This window comes from Suricata suricatta, chromosome X (genome assembly GCF_006229205.1).
Source record: "Suricata suricatta isolate VVHF042 chromosome X, meerkat_22Aug2017_6uvM2_HiC, whole genome shotgun sequence".
NCBI lineage: Eukaryota > Metazoa > Chordata > Mammalia > Carnivora > Herpestidae > Suricata > Suricata suricatta.
Window position 1 is genome coordinate 109,584,792 of NC_043717.1, and position 13,771 is coordinate 109,598,562.

The window sequence follows — 13,771 nt, forward strand, 5'->3', positions numbered from 1 at the left end:
TTATTTAGTGCGGTTCGCCTCTGATCCTGGCGCTGGCAATAGAGCACCCAGCGGGTGAGTTTGGATTTTGCGCCCATGTGTGTAGGAGCGCTGGGCAGGCTGGCAATTCGAGGTCGACGCGCTCCTGCTCAGGGGCACCTGGTGAACTCCACAGGCACAGGCAGTAAGGTTCCCAGTCATGTTCTGGTCGCTGTCAAGGCGAGGGGGCGGTGGTACCCCTTTTTGGTGAGACCATTGGTGGTGAGGAGCGCACCAGGAGAAGGCATAAGAGGAAGCCAGGAGTGGATGGAAGGCCCGGAAAGAGCAGGGGAGGGAGGGAGCGAGCCGAGCACAGCTATGTGCCAAGCAGCCTCTGGGGGCCAGGCTGCTGCAGGCATTGGAGACATGGCAGGAAGGAACGGGCAAATCTGCCCCCCGTGGGTCCAGGCCTAGTGGCAGGGCCCGCACCGTAGACCGCAAACATCTGAAATTAAGACTCATAGAGTGTTACATGGTGGTAAGTGCCATGGAGAAAACAGAGCAGATGGAAGGAGGTGAGGGGCTGCGTTGCAAGTTCAAGTAGTGTGGTTAGATGACAACATTTCTGGAAAACTTGAAGATGATGACAGAGTGCACCCGGCAGAGGGGACAACCAGCGCAAAGGGCCTGAGGTATGAGCGGCGCGGTGCGTGGAAGGGAGTGCTCAGGGAGCAGTGTGGCAGGAGCAGAGGCAGCCAGCAGGTGCGAGGAGGGGGAGGGCGAGGCCAGGAGGGGCCCCAGTGGGTTTACTCTGAGTCAGATGGGTACCCCGGGGAGGGCGGTAAACAGGGAATGACAGAACCCCATTAGGAGGTGGCCCTGTTTATGATCAGGTCAGCCTCTGCCCCCCTACTTAGGGCAGGGGGGACCCCAGTTGCAAGGATGATCCTCAGAGGGCTTTGTTGGGTCAAGCAGCATGGAGGGCCCTGGGGTGACCTGTGGCCTCCCTAGGTCCGGGGCCCTCGGGCCTCTCCACAGGGTGGGCTGCTAGCGCTGTGGGTCCCCAGGGAAGGCTGCCGGAGCCAGGAGGAGGTGGCCAGGGTCCCGAGGTGCCAGGCCTCAGAGAAGTCCCGCCAGGAAAGAAGCCTGAGTGCAGAGCCTTGTGCCACTCCTCCTGGCAGCTGGAGAAGCCTGATTCCTGATCCCGCCTGTGCCCGAGCCGCCAGCCTTTCCTGGTGTTTGTTTTCTGTTTTCTTTTTCTGGGGAAATAGCCCCATCTCGTGGTCTTCTGCGGGCACCAGCGCCGAAGCCCACTTTCCAGCCATGATGTCATTCCCTACTGTGCCCCCCCCCCCCCCGGGGGAGGCCCCACGCACACCAGTCAGCGTTTGGGGCGGGGTTGTGGACCAGCCTTGGAGGAGGCTGCCCGACGGCACCGGGCACCCCGGCTGCCGGCAGCTTCCCGGCTTCTCGCCTGAGGCATCATTGTCTCGGGGACCTTCACCCGTATGCCTGGTGTTCGGTTTTGGGGTGACCGAGTTTCAGGGTCTGGAATCATCCTTCAGCTTCTATGCTCTGGCCGCCCACCAGGGTCTTGGGAGAATCCACTGTCCACTTCCACAGTCTCCTTCCCGATTCTTCCTTAGGCGTGTGCTCAGGGGTTGTTCCTGCCTGGGGGTCACTTGGCACTAGGGTCTGTGAGGAGAGCTTGCCATATCTTTCCTTCCCGGATTTGAAAGCAGGCTGACTTTGGGGGACTGGGTCTCAAGAGTGGACACGTGCGTGTGACCCCTTCGCCCGGCCAGCCCCGGATCTGTCGGTGGTGTCGGACCTCAGCTCCGGTCTGTCTGCAGACCAACGGTGTTCAGAGTCGTTCGGCGCAGGTAGTCGCGCAGCTGGGCGATGTCTTCTGTCTCGGGGCCTCAGAAGGGACCCCAGCATGGCGAGGGGGAGGGGGCGTGGCTAGAGAGAACATTTCTTCCTTTCGACTTGTGTGTTTTCCCAAATGTATCATGGCCTGGTGGTAGTCGCGGTATGGAAAAATAGGTTTGTGCGGGTCCCCCAGCCGCTGACGGTCATAATGAAACACGTGTGACCCGTGGACATCAGAATGATGAGAGTCACATAACGTAAAATTAGCCATTTTATTTTTTTTCTAAAGGTTATTTATTTGAGAGAAAGAGAGAGAGGGAGCACAAGGTGGGGAGGGGCAGAGAGAGAGGGACAGAATCCTAAGCAGGCTCTGCGCCATCAGCACAGCCTGACGTAGGGCTGGGACGCTCTGACTGTGAGGTCACCGCCTGAGCCGAGACCAACGGTCGGATGCTTGACTGGCTGAGTCCCCCAGGGGCCCCTAATATTAGCCCTTTTAAAGCCGACAATGCAGTGGCATCGAGTACATTCACAGTGTTGCACAATCATCACTACTGTCTAGTTCCCAAACCTTTTCATCACCCCAGAGAGACACTCGTTCCGGGAAGTAATCGCTCTCGACCCCCTCGCCATCGGCCTCTGGCGCCCATCCGTCTGCTCTCTGAACCTCTGGATTTACCTGTACTGGCACTATCATATGTTTTATAAGATATAAAGATTTTTTTTGCTGGCAAATCACACGTCGGTGACATTCAGAGAGATGAAAGGCAGAGGAGGCTTCCACGTGGGCCCACGCAGGGGTGCACCTGGGGTAAGGGGAGGATGCTTGTGCATTGGGTGAAATCTGGATGATCGCTCGGGCTCTGCGGCCTGCAGCCTGTCCCTAACTGTCTGGTGCCTGGCCCCACCGTGTGGGAGTGTGCGAAGACGGAACGGGGGCTGTGTGTTCAGTGGTTCCAGAGAGAGGCACCAGTAAGGGAGACACTTCGACTGCGGGCTTCGCAAAGTGCCCAAGAAAGGCAGAGAAAAGAGAGTTTTTACACATCACTTCAAAACTAGATCAATAGAGCTCTTGTGAAACGTTATATTACATCAAATAAATGGAATCATACAGTACGCGGCCTTTTGTGTCCACGTATGGTGTTTCTCACTTACATCCTAGCGTGGATCAGCATCTCACTCCTCTTGCTGGCCAAATCCCCCTCCAGCGGGTCTCTCGACCCCGTTTTGTTTCTTGTTGTCTGTTGGTGGGCACTTGGGTTGTTGCCACCTTTTGGCTCCTGTCAGGCTGCAGTTAACATGAGTACAGACATTTTATACCCAGGAGGGAAATCGCTCAGGCACAGAACCTGAGGAACCACCGAACTATCTTCCCTTTGAATCTTGAACAGAGGAATCAGGCAAACAGCGGAGGAGAGACAAGTGTCCCTACGGCCTCCCCTCCTGCACCCCCACCCCAGCCCCAGCTGCAGCCCCAAGACCACCGAGCTCGGGCCCATCCGAGGGCAGATAGGAGCCATGCCCTTACGTGCTGCTCTCTTTGCTCGCCCCCAGCCTTCAGCTCTCAGCCTGAACGTGACTCCCTCAGAGAGCGCCCTCCGTGAGCTGTGGTGGGTCCCTCCAGAGTGCATTTCGCCAGCCTCCTTTTTCTCTTTTCCTTGAGAGTGAGGTTTTTACAGGTGGAGTGGTATGTGTGTGTTTGGAGTACTTCTGTGTCATGTGACCCGAGACGAAAAGTGGTCAGCAGTGGAGCTTCCAGAGATGGCTGGAAACTCGGGGTGACGGGTGCTGCCCCCCTGGGAGGAAGGGTGTGAGAAAGAGGAAGCAAGCCTCTGCCACCAGGAGGTGGGCAAGATTCCCTGTCTGGCGGCCCACGGCCCAGGCGAGGGGAGAGGACAGAAGCTCAGTTTGGGAAAGTGTTATGGGTTGGACTGTGTCCCCCAAAGAAGATGTGTTCAAGTCCCACCTGCCAGCAGCTGTGAACGGGGCCTAACCTGGACGAGGTGGTGCTGGAGTAGGGCGAGCCTCATCTCACACTTGCTTTTCCCAATGCCCTTAGCTTCTTTGCACCCCTGCGATGGCAGCCATCCTCCTGAAGACCAGACCCAAGGTGAGTGAGGCTCCCAGACTGTCTCCATCTGCCCCTCCTCATGCCGCAGCCCCGCAGCCCTTGCACCCCCACCGCCACCCCAGGTTTGGTTGCTGCCCGCTCATCCTGGAACCCCCGGGGTGAATTCCCCTGCAGTTCCAGGAATGGCTCATTTTAGGTGCTGGTATCTTTTGAAGACGTGTCCATGTACTTCACCAAGACAGAATGGAAGCTTCTGGACCTCAGACAAAGGATCCTCTACAAGACAGTGATGCTGGAGAACTACCGTCACTTGGTGTCACTGGGTAAGGGTCTCACACAGCCATCCAGTCGTCCCTACTGTCTCTGAGCTGAGTCGCTTGTTGTAGCTCAGCTGTTGTCTCAATAGAACGATTTTTAGCTAAATGGTTTTGACCTACAAGTGGTAAACTCACGGGCCCCCCTCATAGTTCTTTTGCATAGAAAGTCAGGGGTTAACTAGACCTCCTCTATCCAAAAGATGGATGCACAGTATCCTTGAATATTTATATGTGCTATTTGAGACTTCATTTTGATCAAGGTTGCACTGTACAGTCATTTCATACTATGGAGTTTAGCAGCTTCTGTTCCTTGTGCCAGGGGAAGGTGTGTGTTTGGTTTTCCAGCCTCAGGCAATCCAGAAAGGAGCTGGGGTGGGCACCCCACAGCCACTCACCGCCTGTGGGTTTCAGGGGCCCTGTTCACTCCATTTCTTCTCTCCATATTGAAATTCTGTAATCTAACTAGTTTCTTCCCCTTTGGTTCTTTCTGACCCTCACTGGGCAGATCCAAGGTTCACAGGGGAGTTCTGGAACCGTCAGTTGATGCCACTTGTGCCACAAGCCTCCTGACGTCCCTGCAGGCCAAAGAGTGACACCATTATCCTACTGGCCCCAGTCACGACCTACCTGAGGCTCCCGTGCCCGCCTGGCCCCTGTACATCCAAAGTCCTTTCTTTCCTTAAAGGGACTCTGCCCTTTATCTGGACCTTCCCAGTGGCACTGTGTAGAGAGTTCTTTGTTCTCAGTTCTTGAAGATACTGAGGCCGTGCTGAGTTCAGGAGTGACTGATCTGCTTCATTTCCATGGACAGGATTTTTAGCCTCCAAGCCTCACCTGGTCTCCTGGCTGGAACAAGGGGAGGGGTGCCAGGCAGCAGACATCCACAGGACACGGGCTGCCGCAGGGCTGCAGACAGGTGAGTGAGGGCCGCCTGGCCCGGTCAGCAAGAACAGCAGCCGGAGGCGGTGCTGCCCCCGCGGGAACTTCCCACTTGCGGCCGACTTTGCTCTCATGAGCAGTCCCTGCTGAGGCGCCAGATGAAGGGGGCCCCTCCTGCTGTGTCCCACCAGCTCCAGTACTTCCAGCTCATTCCCACCATTTCCCCTCTTGCCATCCTGTCTGCGGCTGGTCATCTGGCCTCTTTCCCCACATCCTGGTCTCCCGATTCATTCCTTCTCGGCTTTGGTGTGAGGGCGAGGATGAACTGCAGACCTTTAATAGAGCTCCAGGGAGAGTGTGACCCTGGTCGGCGTTCTCTGTCTTTATAGGTGACAGGGTAAAGAGTGGGACATCGATTTCAAAGCAGAAACATTGCCCGAAAGAGCTCACAAGGACTGATTTTCAGGCTGGTGACAAGAGCCACATAGCCGGGCCGCCAGGGGAAACACTTGATCGCACAGGGAAACACGCTTCTCCCCCACAGACAGGTTCCAGCAGGGGTGACCAGCCCAGGGAGAGAGGTCAAAGCGTCTCCTCAGGTGAGGGGAGGGAGCTGGGGCAGAGAGGTGACAACAGCATTAGGCAGGATTCGGGCCTAAGGCCACAGCGTTCTGTGGGCAATGAGAAGCAGTACCCGTGCCAGCAGTGCGGCAAGGCCTTCGCGCACAGCTCCAACCTCATCGAGCACCGTGTCATCCACAGCGGCGAGCGGCCCCACGCGTGTGGCCAGCACGGCAAGGCCTTCATGCACAGCTCCAACCTCATCGAGCACCAGCGCACCCACAGCGGCGAGCGGCCCTATGCGTGCGGCCAGTGTCTGAAGGCCTTCAAGGGCGTGTCCCAGCTCATTCACCACCAGCGCGTCCACAGCGGGGAGAAGCCATTCGCGTGCCGAGAGTGCGGGAAGGCGTTCCGGGGCCGCTCGGGTCTCAGCCAGCGCGGCCAGGTGCACAGCGGCGAGAAGCCCTATGAGTGCAGTGAGTGTGTCAAGGCTTTCGGCAGGTGCTCCAACCTCTTCAAGCACCAGGTGACTCACGGTGGGGGCGAGGAGAGGCCCTGCGGGTGTCCCGACTGCGGGACGGTGTTCCAGAGCCGCTCCTCCCTCCTGGAGCACCGATGCGCCCATGGAGCCATGGAGGCCAGGAGTCCGGCGTGCGCGGCCAGGCCTGCAAGGGGAAAGTGTGGCTCCGCCACCTCCGCAGAACCCGCGGTGCAGGGAAGTCCTTGGAGAGAAGTGACAGGGGAGAGGCGCCTGCCTCTTTGCACGCAAGGGCAGGAATGTCCGGGGACAGTGCCAACGCACAGCGACCCACCGAGCAGCCTGCCGCCGCTGGTCTGGAAGAGGGCCCGCTTTAACGCGTGGGGCCTCGCCCTCCCCTCCCTGTGGTCGCTGTTGATGCAACTGAAGCACAGAGACCTCAGAGTAGAGCCCAGAGCAGATTCGTATTCTGTGCTGGAACTGCCCAGAGTGCCCCTACCCTACAACGGTCAGCACTGGGCTGGTGAACAGGACCTGGTCCTGGGCGCTGTTGCCTCCAGTGAGGGGCAAGTGGTCCCTTTCCTGTCATGGAACCATTCGCTTTGCCCCAAGACTTCTTGGCGTTTCCAGGTAGAAGCACTAAAAGCACTTTAATCCTTTCAGAGACCATCAACGGAGGGGACGTTACGGAATTCTACAACTAAACTGTGGCCCAACCTCGACATCACATCAAATTCATCAAGAAATGTTCTGAAAACGGAGGTGGGTGAACGCGTCTGTGGACTGCTCATGCCCAGTGGTCCAGCTGCAGGAAGCGACGGCTCCTCGCTGAGCCTGCTGCTCCATGGGAAGAAACCGGCCACAGAGCCGTCATGCTGACGCGCGACTCACTCTTTCTCCAGGCCATTTGTCCTTTTGCCACAAAGGCACAGCCTTCTCCCTCCAGAAGCAGCACCCAGGTCCCGTCTACTGGGCGCCCTGGAGCAGGGCAGGACAGACAGGGGACACTCCATCCTGTCCTCCTGCCCAGGCCCCTAGGCTCACCCTACTCGTGGCCGCCTGCCCCTCACATGCCAGCAGCAGAGACCACCCTGGCCTCTCTGCCTCTCCTACCCACGCCCAGTGCCTAAAGCTTCAACTTAGCTGCTCCCCCTCAAGGAAACACGATGGGTTCAGAATTTGCACCGAGCGTGCCCAGTAACGGCTCTCTCATTGGACCTTTTGTATGACATTTCCTATAAAATTGCAGGTTCGGTTGCATTGAATATTTTTGCATTCAGGAGTAATGTAAGCTACAGATTTTCGCTGTAAGAGGGTGTTGGTGAATCGTTCCTTAAATAAGAATCCCACCAACCTCCGAGAAGACGCCAGGCAAGAGAAACAAACACCCAATTGGTGTGCGAGCCAGCCTGCCCCCTCGTCTCCCTCCTCCCCCTTAGCGCCACAAAGGCAGGGTGGCCCCTTCAAATGGCACTTTACTGCAGCCTCCTGCTGGCCAGGGGGTGGCGGCTGCTGGCAGGCTCTGCCCTATTCTGTCCCGCACTGTCCCCAGAGCCGGGCTCAGGACTTCGGCCCCTGGGTGCTCTCAGCCCAGGGTCCTGCTTGGCTTCCCACCTCCTTCCAGCCCTCTCCAGCGCCAGGACCTCTGGCAGGCACTGGTAGGTATGTTGGACGCCCCCATGGGCCTTCGAGGATCGTGTGTCCCTTCGCTGCCACACCATGGGAGGCTCAACGGACCCTCAGGAGAGTGTGGGGGAAACCTGGAAATACAGGGTTCTTTCTGCGCATGCTTCTTGGAGCCCTAATCACTAGGACGACTCCAGAAGTAAGAGATACAGATAGAAAGCCATTGACATCGAAGTTTTATATAGCTATATTAAAATTATTTTTAAACCCTTATGACTTATGGAAAGTTCTAGAGTTCTTGTAACTTGCTTTTATCTCAGAGCCCGTTTCACAGGGTCTCTATCCCATTGTCCTTCTGCTCTTTGTGTCGCATTTCTGTTTGTTGGCACTTTCAACACATGAAGTATTAGGGACACTGTCTTTGAAATCCGTGGAGAGGACATTGGGAAGTAGGTGCTTTTATGAGCGCAATCTTTGCCAATCCCAGTGCAGAACAAAACACAGTCGCAGGAGGCCATGCACTTGGACTCTAGTCTCATTTGGTTCAACCGTGGCCTGGCCGGCACTGGAACGACGAGTGCCACGTGGTGACAACTAGAAAGAGATCAGATTCCTAGGCTCTGATGTCTGTTTCCATCACTGCAGTCAGTGAGCGGCGTCAGCTGCCCAGGCCGGTCAGTAACCAGCTTTACTAAAGAAGAGTTCCAGTCCCCAGTGGAAGCCCTCCCGTTGCTTGTACTACTACGTAAGCCACCTTCATCTGCAACATCAGCTCCTTTCTTCGCCTTGGGATCCATTCCCAAATATGACTGGATGCACGGGGCTAATGCACAGGTGTTTCCAGCAGAAAGCGGATTTGCTGGGAGAGATGCCGGACACTTGTGCTCCTGAAAGGCTCCAGGGCCCTCAAATGCTTAGCCGGATAAGTGACATTTAAGATAGCAACGCATCTTTTTGTCGGTTCTCTGTATAATCATGAGACTTTCGCTGCAGTGCAATTATCAGTATCCTTCCGTTCTATGTGATGATCAGGTATCGTGTGGAATAAAGTCACAGCATCCAGAGAGGACGCTTGCGTTTTGTCTTCTAATGTGCCGTGGAATTGGGCTCCCACACTCTGTGTGGGGACAGCGCTGACGGCCCACACTTGCTTTCCAGAGAACAACTGGGTGTAAAAGCTTTACTTCTCTGTGTGGAGAAGGTCGGAGCAGCACACCAGTCCCTGCGGGCCGCAGGGCAGCGCACACACTCACTCACGGCGGCGCCGCCGTCACCCTCCTGTACTTTGCTCTGGGGACGGACTCCAGGGCGAGCAGTCTGTACGGTAAGCCTGGAAGCCCCCTCCCCTGGTCTTGCGGCCTCTCCATCTCCCTCTTCCCCCCGCCGTGTTTGAGGCCCTCGGCCCTTTCCTCTGTCCTTTATCTCTGATCACCGCTGAGCCACCTGGTCCTGTCACTCTCAGTTACGGTTGCTCCGGCTGTGCCTGCCTGAGTGCAGCCGTGTGTGAGTGTAAGGGCGGCCTGCGCACTTGTCCCCCAAGTGACGGCAGCATCCGTGTCTGGGGCTTGGGAACATGGCTCTTTGCGGACACGGACCGTGTCTGGAACCTTGCTCCGATTGCCTGCAAGACCGGCTCTGCTTTGCGAAGCTGACAGGTGCTCCAAACAGAGAAGTAAAAGCTGTGTTCCCTGGGACTGTGTGGCCATAACCCCAGATTTGCCCCCAAAGAAGGAAAAAACAGGCCTGGGAAAGGGGCTCCCAAGACTCTGTTCCATTGTCACCAAACACCCTGAGCTTCTAAATGTTGGGTTGACTCTCACTCCCGGGGTTGGTTCTGGCTGGTGTTATGGCAACATGGGCCCGGCAGGATGCCCATGGCGCCACTGATTCTCCGGGACCTTTCAGGACGGGCCCGGACTTTCACTCTGTTCCTCGGCCGGAGGAGCGCCGCGGGCTTTCGGCCAGAGATGCCCACGTGTGAGGAAGTAGCAGGGAGCTCTTGGGATAGGAAGGAGAGGTCGAGGGATTTCACGTAGCATAGACGGAAGAAGACGGAAGAAGACGGAGCCGCGGTGTGGTCAGGAACCCTCGAAGGACAGAGGGATTTCGGCAGGACTGCTGTGGGGTAGATGGTCATGAGCAGCAGAATGCAACCTGGGATGCCAGATGAAGCACTTTCATGTCTAGCCGCCTCCTGATGAGGAACAATTCTTTTTTAAGAAGAAAGAATTATTCTAAGATTGAGGAGGGGACATTAATGGATATTTTCAGTGCTAAGCACATGAATTTGATGGATGGCCAGCGAGCTTACACACTGCAGTCAGCCACATGTTTCTGATGTTCATTAAGTGTGGACCCATGAGACGCTTTGACGTGAGCACCTCAAATGACATTCTCAGGAATCGCCACCTGCCGTGGATCACCAGCTTGTTTGCTGTCACACTACTCCTGATGTATCTGTGACTTCAGCACACAGGGGCCCTCCGGGATTTGGAGGTCGCCGATTCATCTTCCTTTGATGGCCTTATGGAGAGGTATAATTGCACATGGACTACAAGAGCAGCTGAATGCTTGCTGGGGGACATTCGGGTTGTTCCCAGTCCGGGTCTGTGACAAATAAAGCTGCTCTGAGCATTTGCATGCCGGTTTTGGGGTGGACATGCTTTCATTTCTCCTGGGCGTATGTTTTCCTAAACAGCTGCCCCGTTTTACGTCCCTACCAGCAGCGTCTGGTTCCTCCTTAATGCTGGTCCGTCTTTTTTATTTTAGCCATCCTGGGGGTGGGGGGGATAAAATGGTATTTAATTGTTGTTTTGATTTGTGTCTCCCTGTTGGCTAATGATGTTGAGCATCTTTTCATGTCCTTCTGAGCTACTCAAACATCTTGTTTGCTAATGGGTCTGTTCAAAACTTTTGTCCATTTTCAACTGATTTGTTTGTCTTACAATTTAGTTGTAAGAGTTCTAGATACAAGTCCATTGTCATATATGTTTTGCAAATATTTTCTTCCAGACTGGGGCTTGCCTTTCTATTTTCATTAACAGTGGGTTTTTGTTTTTGTTTTTGTTTTTTTTTTTTGAAGCGCAAAGGTTGGTTTATTTGATGAAGCCAAATTTCTGGATATTTTTAATTTTATAGTTTGCACAGTTAAGAAGTCTCTGCAAAACTCGACTCTCTATGATTTGATCCTCTGTTTTCTTATAGAAGAAGTTGTATGCTTTTTGCTCCTACATGTAGGGCTATAATCCATTTGAGGGAATTTGTATGTGTGGTGTGTGAGATGAATTCACAATTCATTTATCATTTCTATCTGGATACCCAATTAAATTGCCTTGACATCTTGTTTGAAACTCAGCTGGCTCATCTTGTTAAAGTCTACTTCTGGGCTCATTGCAGGGCCCCAGCAACTGGCTTGTCCGTCTTTATGCCAGTGTTACCTTCTTTTTGATTACTGTGGTCTTATAAACAGTTTTAAAACCGGGTAATGTGAATCCTCTGACAGGGTTTTTTTCCAAAGTTGTTTTGTCTGTCCTAAGTTTGTCTCATTTCTGCATGAGTTTTAGAATACCTTGTCTATTCCTGTGCCGGGGGTGGGGGGGGGGGAAGCCTGCTGGGATTTGGATCGGGATTGCATTGAATCTATCTATACATCCTTTTGGGGAAGACTGACATCTGAACACCCCAGAGTCCTTCAGTCTGTGAACCTAACATAGCTCTTCATTCAGGGCCCTCCCCTCCTTCCTCTCAGCAGCAGCTTGCACTTTCAGTGTCCAAGCCCTGCACGTGGGTTAGCACTTCTTGATTCCCACGTTGTGGCTCCCACCACCCTTAGTGACCCAGCATTCCTGTGGAGTCACTCGCTCATTCTCAGCCTTGCGGTGAGCCGCCGGCGGCGTCCTGAGACGGGAGGGCGAGCCGCACCCGCAGCGACAGCCCGCATCTGTTCCTGCGACGCCTTGGCGGAGCCCCGCCGGATTTGATAACACAAAACAGAGCTGTGTGTCCCATGTCCATGGTTCTGAGAACTCATTGTTCCAAGATTAAAAAAGAAAACTTTCTGGCAAAGACTTCTAGCAGGAAAACAAAATCAAATCGAAACAAGTAAATAATAAAATTAATCTTTTGTCTTTTCTTGAGTGAAAATATTCCTCGCTTAATAAAAAACATACTTTCTTCCATATTTTGGCTAGTTCCGTGGGAACAAGGTGAAAGGAGGTGGAGAGAGAATGAGTCAGGCGGGCAGAGGAGACGCGGGCAGAGAAAGAAAAAGGAGGGAAGTGGCCCCATGCACAGATGACCTCCGCGCGGAGTTTTGGTGTGTCAGACACAATCTCGGACTGTAAATGTACGTTCTGTTTCTTATGATTTTCTTAATATCATTCTCTTCTCTCTAGCTTTCTTTGTAAGAATGAAGTATGTAATACATATAATATCCAGAATGTGTGTTCGTCCACTGTTTATGTTATTGGGGAGGCTTCTGGTCAACAGTCGGCCATTAGAAATTAAGGTCTGTGGAGTCACATGGATTTTTGGCTATCCAAAAATCGCCAAAATTGCTAGTTTAGGCAGTCAGCACCCCTAACTCCTATGCTGTTTGAGGACCATCTGTAATAGAAAGCCTGACTGTGGTGATTAAATACGGGTTTAATTTTCTTATGTAAGGATTCTGGGGGGTGGGGGGTAGCGTGCTGGTTCAGCAGCAGAGCATTGATGAGGTCCAGTACCTAATTGGCTTAGCTTTGTCTCATGATCACAAAATGGGTCCTGAAGCCCCACCCATCACATATACATTCAAGGACAGAAGGGGGGAAGGGCAAGAATAACCACATCTGTTCCCTTTTATCAAGAAAGCAACAGCTTTTCCAGAAAATTCCCTACCAGACTTCCACTTAAGTCTCAGGTGCAAGTGGATTTCATGTCCTCCCCCTTAGCTGGAAGAGAGGCTGGGGAAAGCTGGGTGCAGGATTGTCATGACCTATCACTTGAGTCTGAGCCCACTGATGCCCTGAACAAAACTAGGGTCTTATCCCCAGAGAAGAAGGCTGGAATGGATGCTGGGTGACGTTATGGGTTGGATTGTGTCCCCCCAAGAGGTATGTTGAAGTCCGAGCCCCCGGTTCCTCAGAATGCGACTTTATTTACAAATAGGGCCTTTCCAGATATAACTGGTCAAAATGCGGTCATATTGGAGGAGGGTGGTGTCCTCCTACAAGCAAACACCACGCGAAGACACAGACGCGGGGAGAACACGGCCGTGTGACGATGGAACTAGAGACTGCAGCAACACGGCCATAAGCCAAGGAGTTTCTGGGGACACTGGCAGCTGGAAAGGTGACAAACGATCCTCCTCCGGAGCCTATGGGGGGCATGCAGTGCCACTGACCCCTTCCTTTCTGTCCTTGGCGAGCCAGAAGGAACGCGGCCTGCCTGAGTCCCTTCCCCACCGGCCCACTGCCGCGGTGGGCGCCATCCTGCCCCAGGCCCCAGGATGCCAGCGCCACAGCTTTTTCCATCGTGGCCAACTCTGTTCTCCAAATTAGAGGGCACCTGGCTGGCCACCTCAGTTTCCCAACTTTGCCCCCTTGGGGATGGTTGCGTGCAGTCTCCTCTGTCACTAACAACTAGCCGTGTTGCAGGCCACGCACCTCACTTTTCTTCCTGTGAAACTTAGGTTCTTTCACATATGCAGGCTGTGATAAAGGAGAAGAGAGTCTGCGCACTTTCTGCCAACAAATCTGCCTTGAGGCCGCAGTCAGCAAGAGAGCATCCCTGCCCTGGTGGAGCCGGCCTTCCTTTCAGTGACTGCACTGTCGTGTGCAGGCGGGGGGGAGGGGAGTATAACAGGAGCAAGGGAGAGACTGTGAGAGGTGGCGGAAATGGCGGCTCAGGAGAGTGGACGTTGAGGTGCAGGGACCTGCTTGAGGTGGATGTCTGCAAAAGCAGTTCCATGAGGAGGGCACAGGCGATGCAAAGGTCCTGAGGCAGTGTGTTGGCCTCCTGCTCTAACAA

General features: G+C 54.3%; 1 protein-coding gene across 1 annotated transcript; it reads left to right on the plus strand.

The window, feature by feature from the left end:
• Window positions 1–468: 468 nt before the first annotated feature.
• On the plus strand, window positions 469–8,831 carry ZFP92 (ZFP92 zinc finger protein). Its single transcript, XM_029931025.1, has 5 exons — window positions 469–650; window positions 3,890–3,940; window positions 4,098–4,224; window positions 5,030–5,134; window positions 5,487–8,831. Exons 2-5 carry the CDS (start codon window positions 3,908–3,910, stop codon window positions 6,788–6,790), a joined length of 1,569 nt encoding a protein of 522 aa, XP_029786885.1. The 5' UTR covers window positions 469–650; window positions 3,890–3,907; the 3' UTR covers window positions 6,791–8,831.
• The last annotated feature ends 4,940 nt before the right edge of the window (window positions 8,832–13,771 follow it).